General features: G+C 36.9%; 1 protein-coding gene across 4 annotated transcripts in view; it reads left to right on the top strand.

Annotated features, from left to right (window-relative positions):
* The window catches only part of TBCK (TBC1 domain containing kinase), a 234,974-nt gene that overhangs the window by 195,836 nt on the left and 22,453 nt on the right, over nucleotides 1–16,685 (top strand). For all 4 annotated transcript variants that reach the window (XM_060104569.1, XM_060104545.1, XM_060104552.1 and 1 more), the window contains exon 25: nucleotides 11,714–11,873. In XM_060104569.1, coding sequence (XP_059960552.1) covers nucleotides 11,714–11,873 — 160 coding nt within the window. The remainder of the gene's footprint in view (nucleotides 1–11,713; nucleotides 11,874–16,685) is intronic.

The raw sequence follows: 16,685 nt of genomic DNA, 5'->3' as shown, positions 1-16,685 counted from the left end.
TATATAAAGGGAAAAGTCAGGATGCAGACACAGTGTCCCACACTCTCTTACCTATACCCATTGAATTTTCCCTTCAATGTTATAAGGAGACAGTTGGCAATATATGTCCTTTTGCATTCTGTAAGTGATCCAGTGATTTCTGAGGCCTTTCTTCCTTTAAATCTAGAAGCAAGACTGTACTCATAAAAAGTCAGTAGAATCAGAATTTAGAGCTAGAAATATTCATGTAATCTCACATTCATTTATTCAACAAATATTTACTGGTTGTCTTAGTGTGTGCTAGTCAGTAGTGTACTAGATTTTGAGGATTTGTTGGTAAACAAAATGGCAAATTCCCCTGCAGTCATGGAAATTACATTTTAATTGGAGAAATAGATAAATATATTTATCATATGGTCTTAAATAGGAATAAGTGCTATACATAAAAATAAAGCAAGGAGAAGGATAGAGAGTGATACAGTTTGACAAAGTACTGAAGAAAAGACTGAGAAAAGGTGATATTTCAGCACAGCTGAATGATGTAAAGAGGCAGGCTATAAATGATGCAGGGAGAAACATTCTAGGCAGAAGGAAGAGTGAAGGCAAAGACCCTGATCTATGAACATGCTTGGCCATTTTGGACCAGCAAGGATACCAGTACAGTAAGAGAGGAAGTCAGAGGAGGTAAAGTCACTGAAGCCAGAAGGTATGGGACAGGCAGAAATCTCTACAGTGTGATTTTAGACTTACTAACATGCCCTTAATTGCTTGGATACCTGTAATCACTGATTCCTAAAAATCTACCATTGGAGACTTATGCTGTTGGTTAAAGACTTTTCACTGTCCTGTTGAAAATGCAAATGTACATGGTGGCAGTATTATGCCTTACCTATTACTTTAAAACAAGAGGCACTTAGAATGAATAGATTTATTAAGATTTAATAGATTCAAGTGAATTGACTTCCAGTAATAGCTATCATTAAGCTCTCACAGTGTGCCAAGCATGGCATAAAGTAATTATCTCTGTTTTCTGATGAAGAAACTGAGGCTTGAAAAGGCTTAAGCAACTTGCCCAAGGCCATATAACTGACAATTGGTAGAGCCAACCTCATGTTCCTAAGCTTTATTCTCCAAGCTTTATGCAGGTGGCTGTTTGGTCTCTTCATAAGACTGTTAAGCAAGCATAAACAAGACTGAGAGAAATCAGTTAATCTAAATTAATGACTGAGGCATGTATTGATTCCAAACTATGTGTTCAGACACAGTACACATTCTTTCAAATCTTACAAACTCAGCTATTGCTTTCAGTGCCTCTGTATGTACGGGGCCTAATCCCAACTAAATAAATCTAATAGTTGTCTTTATACTAACACAGCCACAGATTCAAGGAAAAAATAACTCTTTTAAATATTGGAAAGCAAATTTGGAATGTTTTGAGAGAGGTAGCATGTTAGAAAGATTTTTTTCCTGCTATAGTAACTTCATTTATAAGATTTAGTATATTCAAAATATTTTTTATTAAATTTTCCCAAAACTATCACTAAGATGCTGATATTTTAAAACTAACAAATTAAGCCTGTTGAAATCCTCATATTTTTTGAAGGAGTCATTTTTGTAGACTAACTCTTAATTTTGCAATTAAACTCTGGGATTAACGTGACTTTTTCTATCTGTTTAAGAAATGAATAAATATTTAATGCTACTATATTTTTAAAATAATTTTATTTCTCCCATGCCAACAAATTATAGTTCTATACAGTAGAGGAGAAAAAAAAAAAAAGAAACTCTGTTAACACCTTTTTCTTCTGCAAGGAAAGTTACGTTTGAAGTGTTGTTTATAATGTTTTTCAAATTGTTTATAGTCTCTCTGTATAATTTTTATCCTCTATTTTGCTTTTATGGATCATTGAAACAGGGAAATTTGGCTAATACAGTTCTTCATATAGGTGATACATCTTCATATGGGTGAAAACTTGTTTTCCTCATATGTGTTTTCAGGAGAGTAAATGTATAAAATTAACTTTCACATCATCTTTCTTTTCCTATGTAAAATAATTGAAATGATTGTTTATGAAGAGGAGGGAGGCAACATTATCCTTCAGCAAAATAAGTTACTGTCTACCAACAAATGCAAAGGACAGCCTTACCACTCCCTAGAACTCTCCTATGCATGTAGGGGAAGAAAAATATCTTTTCTTCTCTACTTTTCTAAGTCCTCGGCTTAGGCCCCTGTAACAGAAGACAAATTCACAAGAGAAAAATATACAAATTTATTTAATATAAGTTTTACATGACATGGGAGCCTTTGTAAGGAAAACCTAAAGAAATGGTTAAACCTGAGTGTTTTTAAGCTAGGTCTGATGAAGAGTGAACAGTCACAGGAAAATGTGATAGGGCAAAAGGGATTTGAGCTAAGTGTAGTAGACTTTTGTAATAAACTGAGGACAACTTAGCAAGGCCTGTCCATTCAGATTCCTCTTGGTGTTCCTCTGTCTTGAAGATAAGGATGTACCTATCCTCTGGGTACAAGGAGGGCACTTCTCAGTTGAAGGTTTTATGACCTGATTCTTGGGAAGGTCAGAAAGTCCTTTCTACACATGACATTTCTCAAATTTCTTCAGCTTAAGATATTCAGTATGCCAAGATGCTGTAATTTAAGGTAGCATGTCCTGAACCCCATCACCTGAAGTTCTGTTAAAGCTTTAGTCATTTAGCTTGTGATATAAATATTCCCACTTAAAAATACCCTGCAAGAGGTCATATTTTAATCTATTATCAGTTTTTATGGTTGTAGGTGAGGAGAAGCATGTCAACAATCTGAGGGAACTACCCCTAACCTCAGTGGGGACCAGTAGGGAAGAGGAGTACAGAAAGGGAAAGCTGGAGGACATGAAGATACACTTCACACACTTGGCAATAAAGACATAATCCCAACTTTACAATAAGAAGGAACCCTAGAGATAATCAAGTCTACATTCTTAATATTAGAGCTAAACAGCTTGTATCAGGGAGGCTAAACAACTAAGTTTTTGTTGAAATCCTATTTTATTTTTGTTTTTATAAGAAAGAAACATGAATTGTTAATCTAGGTAAAGGTTCAGGTCAGTTATGTTTGTTCTTCAATACATAATGGTGATTTCAGAGCAAATAATAATTGAATATTTGAATAATTGAGTATCAATAATAATATCAATAATTGAATATTTTAAAGAGGCAATAGAAAATGTTTCTCATGTAGTGGCATAAATTTCATAAGTACTAATATTAATTGCTTTAAAGATAATACACAATTTAAACTGTTGTTTTCTTTAATATTTCTAAATATTTAGAGTTTAAAATTTTCTGGAGTTCATATTAAGTGTGGTCTTAGCCATGTAAATGTGGGTCCAACTATTATCTATGAACATAAATACTTCAAAAGAATATATTCTCATTTCCTTGAAGTCAAGGCTTTTTTTGCAGCTTTATTTGTAAAACTCTTACCTTTTTTTTTTTTAATATCAGAAGCTATAGGAAAGACCACCTCAGGCTTAATTTTTTTAATTTGAAAAACACATAAACTCAGTTGTTTTCATTATTACTCCACATTATTCCTCCTTAGTAAATGCTAGTATTGCTCTTGTCTCTGTGTCCTGAAGAATTAACTTCAAAAAAAGTCTTCAAAGTAATATAGAGATACTTGTGTTCAGAGCAAGATAGATAATGTGGAGGCTTAGTAAGATTTTTTTTCATCCCATTTGGATCTAGGTTTAAGCTACTTGAATTATAATTTCTATCCAGTTGTATTCCCATATCTGAATGGCCCTTGTATAATGTGGGAATATATGATAGCCTCTACTGAAAAATATCTCCAGTGTCTGGATTAATAGTTAGTTGTGAGAAGTACATTAATTGTTAAAGAGATCCTATTTGCTCTGACACCCATCCATTGCCCCAGTTCCTGAGTGCCATCAGTCTCATTCCATCAGCCAGTCAGGGCTTCCCTGGTGGCGCGGTGGTTAAGAATCTGCCTGCCAATGCAGGGGACACGGGTTCCATCCCTGTCCTGGGAAGATCCCACATGCCGCGGAGCAACTATGCCCATGTGCCACAACTACTGAGCCTGTGCTCTAGAACCCGCGTGCTACAAGTACTGAAGCCCACGCGTCTAGAGACCATGCTCTTCAACAAGAGAAGCCACGACAATGAGAAGCCCGTGCACTGCGAGGAAGAGTAGCCCCCGCTCGCTGCAACTAGAGAAAGCCCGCACATAGCCAGTGAAGACCCAACACAGCCAAAAATTAAAAAACAAATAAATTAATTAATTTTAAAAAATCGTTGAGCCATTCCTGCATGAGAACCTGCTTTGCTAGGTTAAATCAGAGCCCCTGCCCAACAGGAGCTCATAATCTTGTGGCTAAGACACGTTAGATAGATAATTACAATACAGTATGAAATGCTCTATGTCTGAGGCATACTCAGAAAGCCATGGGAATATAAGGATGGTCACCTAAACCAGGTGATGCCTGAAATGGGTCTTGAAAGACGAGTGGAAGTCACCCTAGCAATGAAGAGAAAGAGGACATTTCAGACTGAAAAAAAACATAGTGTATGGGTGCACAGAGGGTGAGGAAGACATATTCAGGGAATTACAAGTACTCTGGATGTGCATGGCTGGAATATATGATGGTGAGAAGTGAGACTAAAGTAGACAAAGGCAGCTTATAGAGAATGTTGCATAACATGCTAAGAAGTTTGGGTTTTATTCCATAGGCTGTGAGAGTATTAGAGAATTTTAATCAGGTAAGTGGCATGCTCAGATTTGTGTTTTAGAGAGATTAATGCAGTGGGAAGAAGGATGAGAATGGAGGTAATGGTGAAGGCAAGACTAGAAGGATAGAATCACCCAAAGATTTGATGTGCATAAATATTCCTTCATATTTGCAGTCACAGAGAGTGAGGTCTCTAGCTTCACCCTGAAATAACCTAGTTTTACTAGGCCCTTTGGGTTGGTATCTGTGCTGGAGAAAATCCAGGAAAATGACTTCTGTAGCTGTTTCTTTCTTTTTTTCTCATACTGTATTTTGACAAAAGAGAATTCTATATCATGGCACTTACAGGTATTGATAAGTAGTGGTGCCACTAGCTAGGAAGGCCAGGAGGCATTTAGCGTATTTGCAGCTGCCACTAGTTACTCTAGGTTTGACACAATTCTGAAATCTATTTACTCATCAAATATGTTAGATGTATTCTAGATACTGTATTAAGCATTGTAAGAGTTTCATAGATCAGATAAATACAGATCCTTCCTATAACTTATTTAAAGTCTTGGTGGAAGTCAGGTACATTAGTATGTTTTATTTAAAATCAAATTGCTATCATGAGAGATATACAGATACTGTGGGAAGGGAAAATTTCATGGAGAAAACTCTCGAAGCATGGGTAATACTTGAACACTCAAAATTATGGAGAAAAGCTATTTAGGCAGAGAAAAAGACAAGAACTAGGCAGAACATATACTGGAAAGAGCATGTAATTCAGTTTGGCTGGGATTGAAGTAAATAGTTTGGTTCTATTCATAAGGGCTGAACTGAGAAATTTGGGCTTTGTCTTATAGGCAGCCATGGAAGGTTTCTCAGCATGGATGTGATAAGCAGAGCTTGTTTCAAAATTTTTAATGTAACATCGTGAATAAAGTGGATTTCCAAAGGAAAAGATGAGAGTTGGAGAAAACAAAAAGCTACTGCGATAGTCTAAGTTCAAGGTAGTGAGTGTCTGAAATAGGCGAGTGAAAATGGGACTAGAGATAGGAGGATGCTATTTATTAGTACACTACAGTTGAATGTTGCCACTATTGAGATGACAAAAATGAGGTTTTAGACTGACTTGGGGACGGTGGTGCTGTTCAAGGAAAGCAACAATAGATTTAGCAAGAAAAAATGGTATCTAAAGATATAATTTTTGTATCAGTTAATGCTATTTAGTTATATAATAGGAAACTTTTGGATTTTGATATATTAATATTAAAGGTATAACATTTAGGGCTTCCCTGGTGGCGCAGTGGTTGAGAGTCCGCCTGCCGATGCAGGGGACATGGGTTCGTGCCCCGGTCCGGGAAGATCCCACATGCCACGGAGCGGCTTGGCCCGTGAGCCATGGCCGCTGAGCCTGTGCTTCCGGAGCCTGTGCTCCGCAATGGGAGAGGCCACAACAGTGAGAGGCCCGCGTACCGCAAAAAAAAAAAGGGTATAACATTTACTTTGAGCTCTTTAACACTAATTATAATTAGCTAACATAGCAAACAGACAAGCCAACATAAAAGTACACATACCTTCAGAAGTGCTCTGGTAAGATACTAGTATGCTTTGTATAGAGGTATGTCACTAAGTGAGAAATGCTGTGCTCTTTTAGGATTTAGAAAACATGAGATTATTTGTGTTGAATTTTGAGCCATTAAATATTTTATTTTATTTTATTTTATTTTTTTTTTTTTCGGTATGTGGGCCTCTCACTGTTGTGGCCTCCCCCGTTGCGGAGCACAGGCTCCGGACGCGCAGGCTCCGGACGCGCAGGCTCAGCGGCCATGGCTCACGGGCCCAGCCGCTCCGCGGCATGTGGGATCTTCCCAGACCAGGGCACGAACCCGTGTCCCCTGCATCGGCAGGCGGACTCTCAACCACTGCGCCACCAGGGAAGCCCCGAGCCATTAAATATTTTAAAGGAATTTAAAAATCTTTTAGTAAAGTGAAGAATTTTTCTGGAATATGAACATTTATCTATGTAATTTACCTATATGGTGTACCTATGTTGTTCTTAGAACTGATATATTTTTCTATCTGCTTGATTAAAGTATGAAGCATCTACTTGTAGTACTTTTATATAGACTGACTTTTGAATACAGGAAAGTCTTTGTATCTTAGAAACCTACAAGATAATGCATATCATCCTTACCTGTTAATATTGTTCTAATAAACCAACTCTTTTTATCACAAAAAAAATTTAAGGTACAAACACCTGACTTGGTGACTGCTATAATAACAAGATGCTTTTCTGTTTTTTTTTTTATAGCTACTATTATTCCATGGAAGAGATTTCATTGTAATTACTGCTGACTTCTTTAATCATATCTTGTATTTTTTAATTCCTTCAAAGACATCATCAAAAATCCTAATAGCAAAAATGTCTTATAAACATTGAAAGGTAAAAAGCTAGTGTGTGTGCCATTGTTTTTTATTGTGGTTTTTGCGAAAACCAATCTGAAAATTATGGTGGACATTGTTATAAGTACACTGTCAAGATGTATATGTGATTGGGACTAATTACCACATAAATACTTGGGCTTCTATTGCCTTAATACTCTCTAAACTGGGTACTTTGAAGCTGAAGCTTTTTAAGTTTACAGTATAGTGTCTGTCTGTTGGGACCTCTTTAAGTGTGGGTATTGTTTACCCCATGCCTGTGTTTATGCTGACAAGCACTGGCTTTTCTAAATGCAAAAGGCAAATGCAAAGAGTCCAAATTTTTGTCTAGAATATGAGGAAAGCAATGAAGTAACAGTCGTAATCCTAAAATATATATTGTTGCATGTTCGTCTCTAATACTGCCTTATTATTAAGAACTTATACATACTTGTCTTCCACTGCAGTACAAGGAAGTAAAACTTACGTCCTTAGAACATGGAGAAAGTGCTTATCTCAGTGTATTCTGTATCATTTTGCTCTTCTTGCCATGTTTTGCCCAGGATTAATCAGAGTCACTATATGTCAGAAATCAACTTCTGTTTTACTTTACGTATTCTGTCCAATTAACACAAAATGTACAGAATCTATTCTGTGCTCATTTTTCAAACACCTAATATTTTATTATGATTATGAAAGACTCAGAAAGTTAAAAATAATATTCAACTGCCTACCTTTACAGTATAATCTGACAGCCTCTCATGTGTTTAGAAATTGCCTTAAAAAGTTCTACTTCATCATATGATGTTTGTGTCACATGAGAATTTCTAATGTAGGCAGTGAAATGTAAATAATTACCAAGGAAACAAGATCCTTAAATAACCAAAATTGTCTTCATCGTCCAACTTACTTAAAAAGAAAATGTTCATTGTAAATATATTAATGTGTAACTAGGCCAGTCTCATTCTCCTCCGCTATTTGCCAGTCTCACAGTTAAGGATAGCTATTTACAGGTTTGACCACCCTGTCTACAAGCATTTGTGCTTACGCAATCTTATTTGCACTAGAATTTTTATGACAAGAGTGTTCTTGGATGAGTGCTTTTATATGTCTTCCAGGATTTTTTTGCTTGAACTAAACTAAGAATAGAGGAAGTGTGGTTTAAGACGTTTTTTTCTTTTGTGTCTTATCTTCCAAAGTGTTAAGATAGCCTGAAAAATGTTTGAAAAAGTTTTGCATTTTGGATTATAACTTTTCTCTTACCCAAAAGACTCTGTTGCAATCTTACTTTGTCAAGCATTTTAACATTTAATCTAGTGGGTTTTTTAAAAACATCAAACCATAAAGCACAAAAGAAAATTCTAGGATAAGTTTATGACATACTTGTATGACATACTAAAGTGTTCTTTAAAAGCACATAATAAATTCGTGATATTGAACCCACAAAATCATCTAGATGCTTATCTATGATTTTAGATACAGATATTAGATATTGAGTATTTAGATACAGATGGGTACTTTTTTTAAACCAAATATTTATAGAATTTATCTTGTAAAATAAATAATTTTATTTCTAGAGTCACTAATTTTTTAACATGTGGCTGAATAAAATATATATACAAGGCACTCAAATGTGATTTTACATTGTTAAGCTTAACACAGTCTGAGCATTGTCTTTTATCTTTTATTTTGATTTTGAAGGGAGAGAATCTAACTGGCTCAGCCTATCTGACACAGGATATCAGCCTGTGTCAGATATCCACCTTCACTCATCCCCTCCCTCCTATCCTGTCAGTCCAGATCGTGGCAGGATCACCTGATACAAACATGACAGCCTAGGCTCACCCTTTCATCAGGGTCAGTAGTTGAGCTCCTTTCAAACAAGAAGGTGGGAGGTGGGCAGGCAGTGCAGACATGTCTGCTAGAGCATTTGACTAGGATAGATTTGTATTGCTTTTGCTATTCAAAAAGCACTAGAAAGGAAAAATGTTCATGGTTGATACTGGCTGTTTGATAAACACAGAAACTCTCTCTGCCAGTTGATTCAGACTAGCAAATGTAGATATATTTGCTGAGAATAATTGAGTTGTTAGGTTCAGAGTTTCTGAAAAACCAAATATTTTTATTTTAAGGTATGTCCTTATTAAAGATTAAAGTGCTATCGGAGTAATTATATGCTGAGGACAAAGTCGTTTCTGTTCATGAAAATTGCAGTTGATATTTTGAGTATTGAGTAATTATAAATGTTTGAAATACTAGTGCTGATGAAATTCAAGGGTGATCTCCTTATGATCATAAATTCTCTGTTCATTCTAAAAGACGCTAATTAAACAGTATACACTGGGATGATAATATTTATTCTACCTCTCATTACATTTTTCAGAACTTTTTATGTCCTTTCCCTCATTATTAATGCCAGATGCCTTCTTTAAATAAGAAAGGATGAAGCAACAGCTGACTAGAAATTTAAGATACGTGTTCAACCTCCACCATCATTCTTGAGAGTAGGAGCCTCAAATTTCTCCTCTCTCCATTAATGAGGGAAGAAGAGAGACAGAGAAACAAGAGAAGTAGTATTCTAAAGATGAACCTACAAACTGGGGCAACTGAGAAACTGTCATGTCAATAAATAATTATAATTTTCCCCCTTCTACAGGAATGACAAATGAGTCTTTTTGGGGGGATGGGGAATATTCGTTGCTTGTGACATAACTTTTTAAAACTCTATGACTTTTCCATTTTGTAAAGAACACACATCTAAAGTGGAAGTTTAGGGGAAAATGCTTCTATTGAACACAAACATCTCTTCATGGTCTTTATCAGTGATTGTTAGGGAGGAGATGAGATACTGCCTACACGTCTTATAAACTAATCTTTACATTCACTCCCCTTCTAACCTTTCTCCACATTGTTGCCAAAGTGCAAATGTGATCTGTTACTTCTCTGCTTAAAATACTTTCTGATTTTCATTGCTCTACGATAAAGACCAATATTAACAACATGATCTGCAAGGCCCTGTATGATCTGGCCTCTGCATCCATTTCCAGGCTCATCTTATCTCATGCTGTCTTTGTTCTCTACACCAGTACTGGCCTTCCTTCCTTTCTCCTGATTGGTCATGTTCCTCCCCAATATATGCCTGACATTTCTGCCTGAAAAATGTTTGTCCTTTCCGCCACCCTATACCACCTCCATTCCATCCTGTTGCCTAATTAACTTTTATTAATTATTCAAATTTTACCTCGGCCATCACTTAGTTCCTTAGTGGAAACCTTTCCTGTCCTCCCCAAATTGATATATCTTAACAAAGCATCATATACATCTCTTTCAGAGCAGTTTTTGCGGTTCTTATTTTATGCTTTTTTGAGAAGTTATTTGATTAATAATAATATTTCAGAATCTTCCTCTACAGACTCTATGTGAAGAATCATCTTTTTAATTTCACTTTTTAAAATTGTACTTTTAAATTACTTTTGAAGGAATATTTTTTTCTTTAAGATCTTATATTTCTAAATATTTTAAGCTTAACACAAGCTTTTAATCCCAAAATTACAATAGTCAATGAAATCATTAAAACCCTTCTAAAGTACAAATATAGTAAAACATCACCCCCTTTAGAGAACATAAAATTGGAAAGAATTGAAATAGCTAAGTTTACTTGAGAAATAAACCAACAACAGAAATGTTTCCAGCCAGTGCTAATGACCTCTAACAATTCTAAATAGAGTCCCATTTAGCAGTTGCTTGCCCAAAGTAGATAAGCTTTTGCATTATCAAGTTAGATCTGAGAATACCCATTTGGCTGTATTTCAGATCTTTAAAATAATCATAATAATAGTAATGAACTGAAAACCATGAATATTGTACAAGCTATGTGACTGCCATTTATTTGTTGCATTCTGATCACTTTCACAATACTTCATTTAATCAGGAAAGTCTTTATATCTTTGGCTAGTCTTCTTCCTTTCACTTGTTCATTGCATTTTCACATTTAACTTTTTTTTCTGCAGAGGTGCCTTACTTTGTTTAAATAAAATACTCATGCGAGCATGGAAGATGTTTAGAATTGTCAAGTGTTCAGAAAAAAAAAAAAGTAAAACTGATGAATAACTGAAGTAGTAATTAGTAAAAGTTTATTGTGCACACACCAAAAGACAATTTGCACACCAGGAGCGGTGGGACCAAAACATGGAGTGAGGCTCAGAGGTATATTGTTAAAAAGCAGCAGTGACTAATTTTCAGCAATTGGTTACAATATTAGAATTTTCTTAAATGAAAGGGAACTGGTTAGTGATCATCTCATATCAATTTAGGGGAACAATTTAAGTTTCACTTATGATTTTCAGAGACATAAAGAAGCGACCCAGGTCAGGTTAGCCTCACTTGTCTTGCAAAATAAGCTAAATCTTCGCTTGTATGATTAAACTGGTTTCATCTGCTTGGAATTTTCAAGTCTGGTCTCCATTTGTGTTTGATTTTAATGGTACTATCTTCTGAGAATCAATTACCTCTGTGAGCTTCTGTCACACATTCAAGTCTGCACACAAATAAATGTTTTCCTAAACTTTTTTTCTCAGTTTTATTCGGGGTCACATTTCAGGCAGCATCAACATTCCATTCAGCACTGCATTTACTGCGGAAGGGGAGCTTACCCAAGGACCTTACACTGCCATGCTCCAGAGCTTCAAAGGGAAGGTCATTGTCATCGTGGGGAATGTGGCAAAGCACACAGCAGAGGTAAGTGTACGCAGAAATGTCATATGACATCATGATGAGCTTTTTACCTGCCCACTGCAACAGATTGTCTAAACGTGTATTTCTTCAGAAGCTGGTTGCATATCAAATGAGCTTTGAAGATCTGTCTATAGTCTTACATAAAAGAGATTGTCTACCTTTTCCCAGTAAAAGAATTCAAGCTTTTTTCCTCATTGTGCAGCATCAGGGTCAATACTAAGCTTAGGAAACTTCAAATGATAGCCTAAGGTGTTTTGTTTTAGTTTTGGTGTTTTCATTTTTATCTACTTCCTGAAATTACAAGAAGTAGCTTCAATTCCTTCCATTGTAGAAAAACACTGGGGCTTGATTAGAGGTTCTGAAAGCTGACCATGATAGAATTTGTTGTATTTGGGGGTTTTGTCTACTATAGGCTCAAAGCTTTATGATGATAGAGAATTCAGGAAGGATATCAACCTTCAAATATGAGGACTATGAAGCAATAAAATGACCTCGCTCTCTTCTGGCTATGTTCTTAAACATTTTGAAAAATAAAACAAATAGTAGCTTTTGGAGGTTAAAAACATCACCTTTATTTTTTATAAAAGGCAAGTTAGAGAATAGGGGGTATGAGAGCCAAAGGGGCTTGTTTACAAATCCCCCTGTCAAACTTATCAAAATGTACACTTTGAATATGCATGTTGTTATATGTCGATCATAGCTCAGTAAAGCTGTTTTAAAAAAACATATCTAGATGTAGGCAACATTAATAAACCAGAACAGGCCCTTTTTCTAAAAGGACAGAAGAATCTGCCGCTGGCAAAGTAACAGAGATAGTTTCCTCCCTGCAGATAGCTTATGCAGATAAACTGAGTAATCCAGAATGGTGATCAACGGAAGTGAGAACTTTAAGACTTTTGGTCCTAGACCATTTTAAGCATCCAATAATCCTTGTCTCAGAAGTACAGAACTAATGGCAGTATTGGCTTTTGACACTAAATTAAAGCCATCCTTGATGGAGAAGCTTAATTGACCAAACTAAAGAATATCTGAGTGGATATTATCTTAAATCACTCCCCTTCCTTTTTTTTTTTTTTTTTTTTTTCCGGTATGTGGGCCTCTCACTGTTGTGGCCTCTCCCGTTGCGGAGCACAGGCTCCGGACGCGCAGGCTCAGCGGCCATGGCTCACGGGCCCAGCCGCTCCGCGGCATGTGGGACCCTCCCAGAGCAGGTCACGAACCCGTGTCCCCTGCATCGGCAGGCGGACTCTCAACCACTGCACCACCAGGGAAGCCCAATCACTCCCCTTCTTTTACATAACTATCTAGTGTCTGACAGGGAATAATCTAAATATATCTGTTTCAGAGAAAGTCAGTATAGTAAATGACTAATATGCAATTTTAATAAGTAAATGAGGACATTTTAGAACTAAAGCCATGGTATCTGAATTATTTTGATGTAAGTTTATTATCATTATTATTATTTTACTACCACCACAGTACTGCTGCTACATTAATCTGTATTGTCATATCATTCCAATGAAAAATATCCATTTTCAATTACAATGCATATCAATACATTCAACCCATAGAAATACTGTTGAGAATCACATATTTCTGGATTCCCCATAATATATAGCCTTAGGAAGAAATCTTTACAGTGATAATAATCCCAATTATTGACTGGTGTTTGTGTGCTAAGCACCGTGATAAGTACTTTCATATGTAATCTCTTTTTATTCTTCATAACAGTTCTATGTGGGAGGCATTATTTATTCATATTTTATGTATGAGGAAAACTGAGACTCAGATTTTATCTAATTTGTTTATGTCAGAGCCATGATTGCAACATGAGTCTATATGACTCTAAGCCATACCCTTAACTCAGTGAGCAAGTAAGGCTTTTGAGTGAATGCTGCCGTTTGTCCTGTTTTTGTTTTTTTTTTTTTTTTTGTGGTATGCGGGCCTCTCACTGTTGTGGCCTCCCCCGTTGCGGAGCACAGGCTCCGGACGCGCAGGCTCCGGACGCGCAGGCTCAGCGGCCATGGCTCACGGGCCCAGCCACTCCGCGGCATATGGGATCCTCCCAGACCGGGGCACGAACCCGTATCCCCTGCATCGGCAGGCGGACTCTCAACCACTTGCGCCACCAGGGAGGCCCTGTCCTGTTTTTTAAAGATAGACTTGTTCTGATTTCTCGCAGATCACAATAGTTCCTCCCAGGGTATGAACCCAAGACCTGAAATAAACGTTTATGCTCTAAGTGCTAACAAGCTTAAGGCTCTACTTTCATAAAGCATTCACCATTTGGAAGATGTATCTAATAAGTAGACCTGTATAACTGAATCTTCTTAAATATGTCAAATGTTTCCAAACATCCCACTCATTGTATTAATCTCCAGATTTATGTTTATTCTGATTTTACTTTATCATAAAGGTCAAAACACATACACAAATAAAAGGATAACTCATTTCTTTCATTAAATAATAAATTATAAACCATTTGTCATGTTTTGAAATGCTAGTCTATCACAGTGTGAATAAATTTAAAAGTTCAACATGTGAAGGAAATCTGGGAGCAAGACTATTTAGATGAAGTAATAACAGTATTTGAAAATAATGGTAATAAATAAAGACCCATCACATTCTGAATAAATTAGCCAACGTCTTGCTTGTCAGAAACCAGATGCTATCATGAACAGTTCCTTCTTCCTCAAACTCACCATGATTATTCATGCTTGTAGACAAGTGACTGAACAAGTTGTATGCTCAGTTATTAATGCTTCAATCCAACATCAGGAAATAATTTTTGAGAAACAGTTTAAAATATTTGTATAGAGATGTGTCAACTGAAAAAAATGTGCAGTCTAAAATTTGAGAATTATGTTTTATTCAGTGGACTTACTGAGGACTTAAGCTGGGGATATAGCATCTCGGATAGCTCTAAGGGACTGTTCCAAAGAGGTAAGGGAGGAGCCAGGGTATATAGGACTTTGTGCTAAGAAAAAAAAAAATGTAGTTGAACATCAAAAGATTATTGCTAATCACAAAAACAGACATCTCAAGTTAATGATTTTAGTGCTTTTCTGTGTATGGGAAGATGAAAGAGTCTGGGCTTATTGAAATTATTCCTTTGATATGCATCTTAACTGCCTTGGGCCACTATCCTGTTTTTCTCCATCCTGAATTCCCCTCAGGGTGCATCATCAGGGGCTGCTGCAGTGGCTAATGGCTTTATGGCGGCAACATCCTTTGTTTACTGAAATGGCTGGTGACATTCTTTATCCACAGATGTACATTTTTTTTATATAAATTTTATTTATTTATTTTTGGCTGCGTTGGGTCTCCCTTGCTGTGGGCGGGCTTTCTCTAGTTGCGGCAAGCAGGGGGCTACTCTTCGTTAGGGTGCACGGGCTTCTCACTGCAGTGGCTTCTCTTGTTGCAGAGCACAGGCTCTAGGCACTTGGGCTTCAGTAGTTGTGGCATGGTGGCTCAGTAGTTGTGGCTTGTGGGTTCTAGAGCACAGGCTCAGTAGTTGTGGTGCACGAACTTAGTTGCTCCACAGCATGTGGGATCTTCCCGGACCAGGGATTGAACCCGTGTCCCCTGCATTGGCAGGCAGATTCTTAACCACTGCACCACAAGAAAAGTCCCACAGATGTACTTTTAATAATTTTTCTCATCATGGGGCTAAAGAGAGCTTTAGATATTCATTTGCTTATATTGTTCCATCATCTTTTTGTCTGCTGTACAGATCTGTATGACTTTATTAATGCTTCTTCCCCTCCTCACCCTCCCTCTAAGTTGGAAGCATCTCAACTTAAAGCATATTTACTGAATTCTACTGTGTATCCATGGTTGTACTGGATATCTTCCACTTGCCCTACCTCCCATCATAGATCCATTCTCCACACTTCTTCACCCTGCTCTCTGCCCCAGATGGCTGACCTCCATGTCTTCTGGCTTCCAGTTGTTGAGCTAATGGGGAGTTCTGACAAGTTATGGGAAGGAGGGAGGTCAGGATATTTATCCCCCTGGATTCTTCCCTCAAATTTTTCTCGGTTTTGCTGTGTTCCTCTACTAAAGGTTAACACCGCTGTCCAGTAAGCCTTCTCTACACCACTCTCTTTCCAGCCCCCGGTCCCTTTAGCTCTAGGGGTGGCAACAGCTCTGCTTTTTTGTAGTGCAGGTTTACTACACCATCCTTATGGTTCTCTTACATCCCACCCATACCCTTGTAATTAATCTCATTGTAAGTAAAACCCCCTTAATTTATCCTCAGGGCTTGTTGGAACCCTGACTGTTACAAGGATACTATTTAAGTGTATGATTTTTTAGTCAGACTACATTAACTGCTCTGTTCTGTTTCTTACTAGCTGTTAATTTGTGCAAATTGCTTAACTTCTCCAAGTCACCACTGATTCCTTTATAAGATGGGGAAAATACTACTTACCTCATGGCATTGTTGCGAAGATTTCGGATTAGGCAGTAAGGTTCAGAACAAAGCCTGATAGTTATAGGTACTCAGTTGATTTCACCTATTAATTTTATTTTCCAGCACTATAATTTGCATATATGTGAACTTAATAAGTACTGCTTTATGTATGATGATAGTATAAAAGTTCTAGAGTTTGGGAGTAACATCAGCAAAATGGCAGAGTGGGCAGCTCTAATCTCCCATTCCTCCACAGAAACATTGAAAACAAATAGAATCTGTACTTTGTTGAATAGAAGTAGCAAAAGCAGGCATCCTTGTCTTCTTCCTGACCTTAGGGGAAAAGCTTTCAATCTTTCACCGTTGAATATGATGTTAGTTGGATTTTTTCATATATAGCT

Source organism: Mesoplodon densirostris, chromosome 1 (genome assembly GCF_025265405.1).
Source record: "Mesoplodon densirostris isolate mMesDen1 chromosome 1, mMesDen1 primary haplotype, whole genome shotgun sequence".
Classification (NCBI taxonomy): domain Eukaryota; kingdom Metazoa; phylum Chordata; class Mammalia; order Artiodactyla; family Ziphiidae; genus Mesoplodon; species Mesoplodon densirostris.
This window is presented reverse-complemented; position numbering and strand designations above follow the sequence as displayed.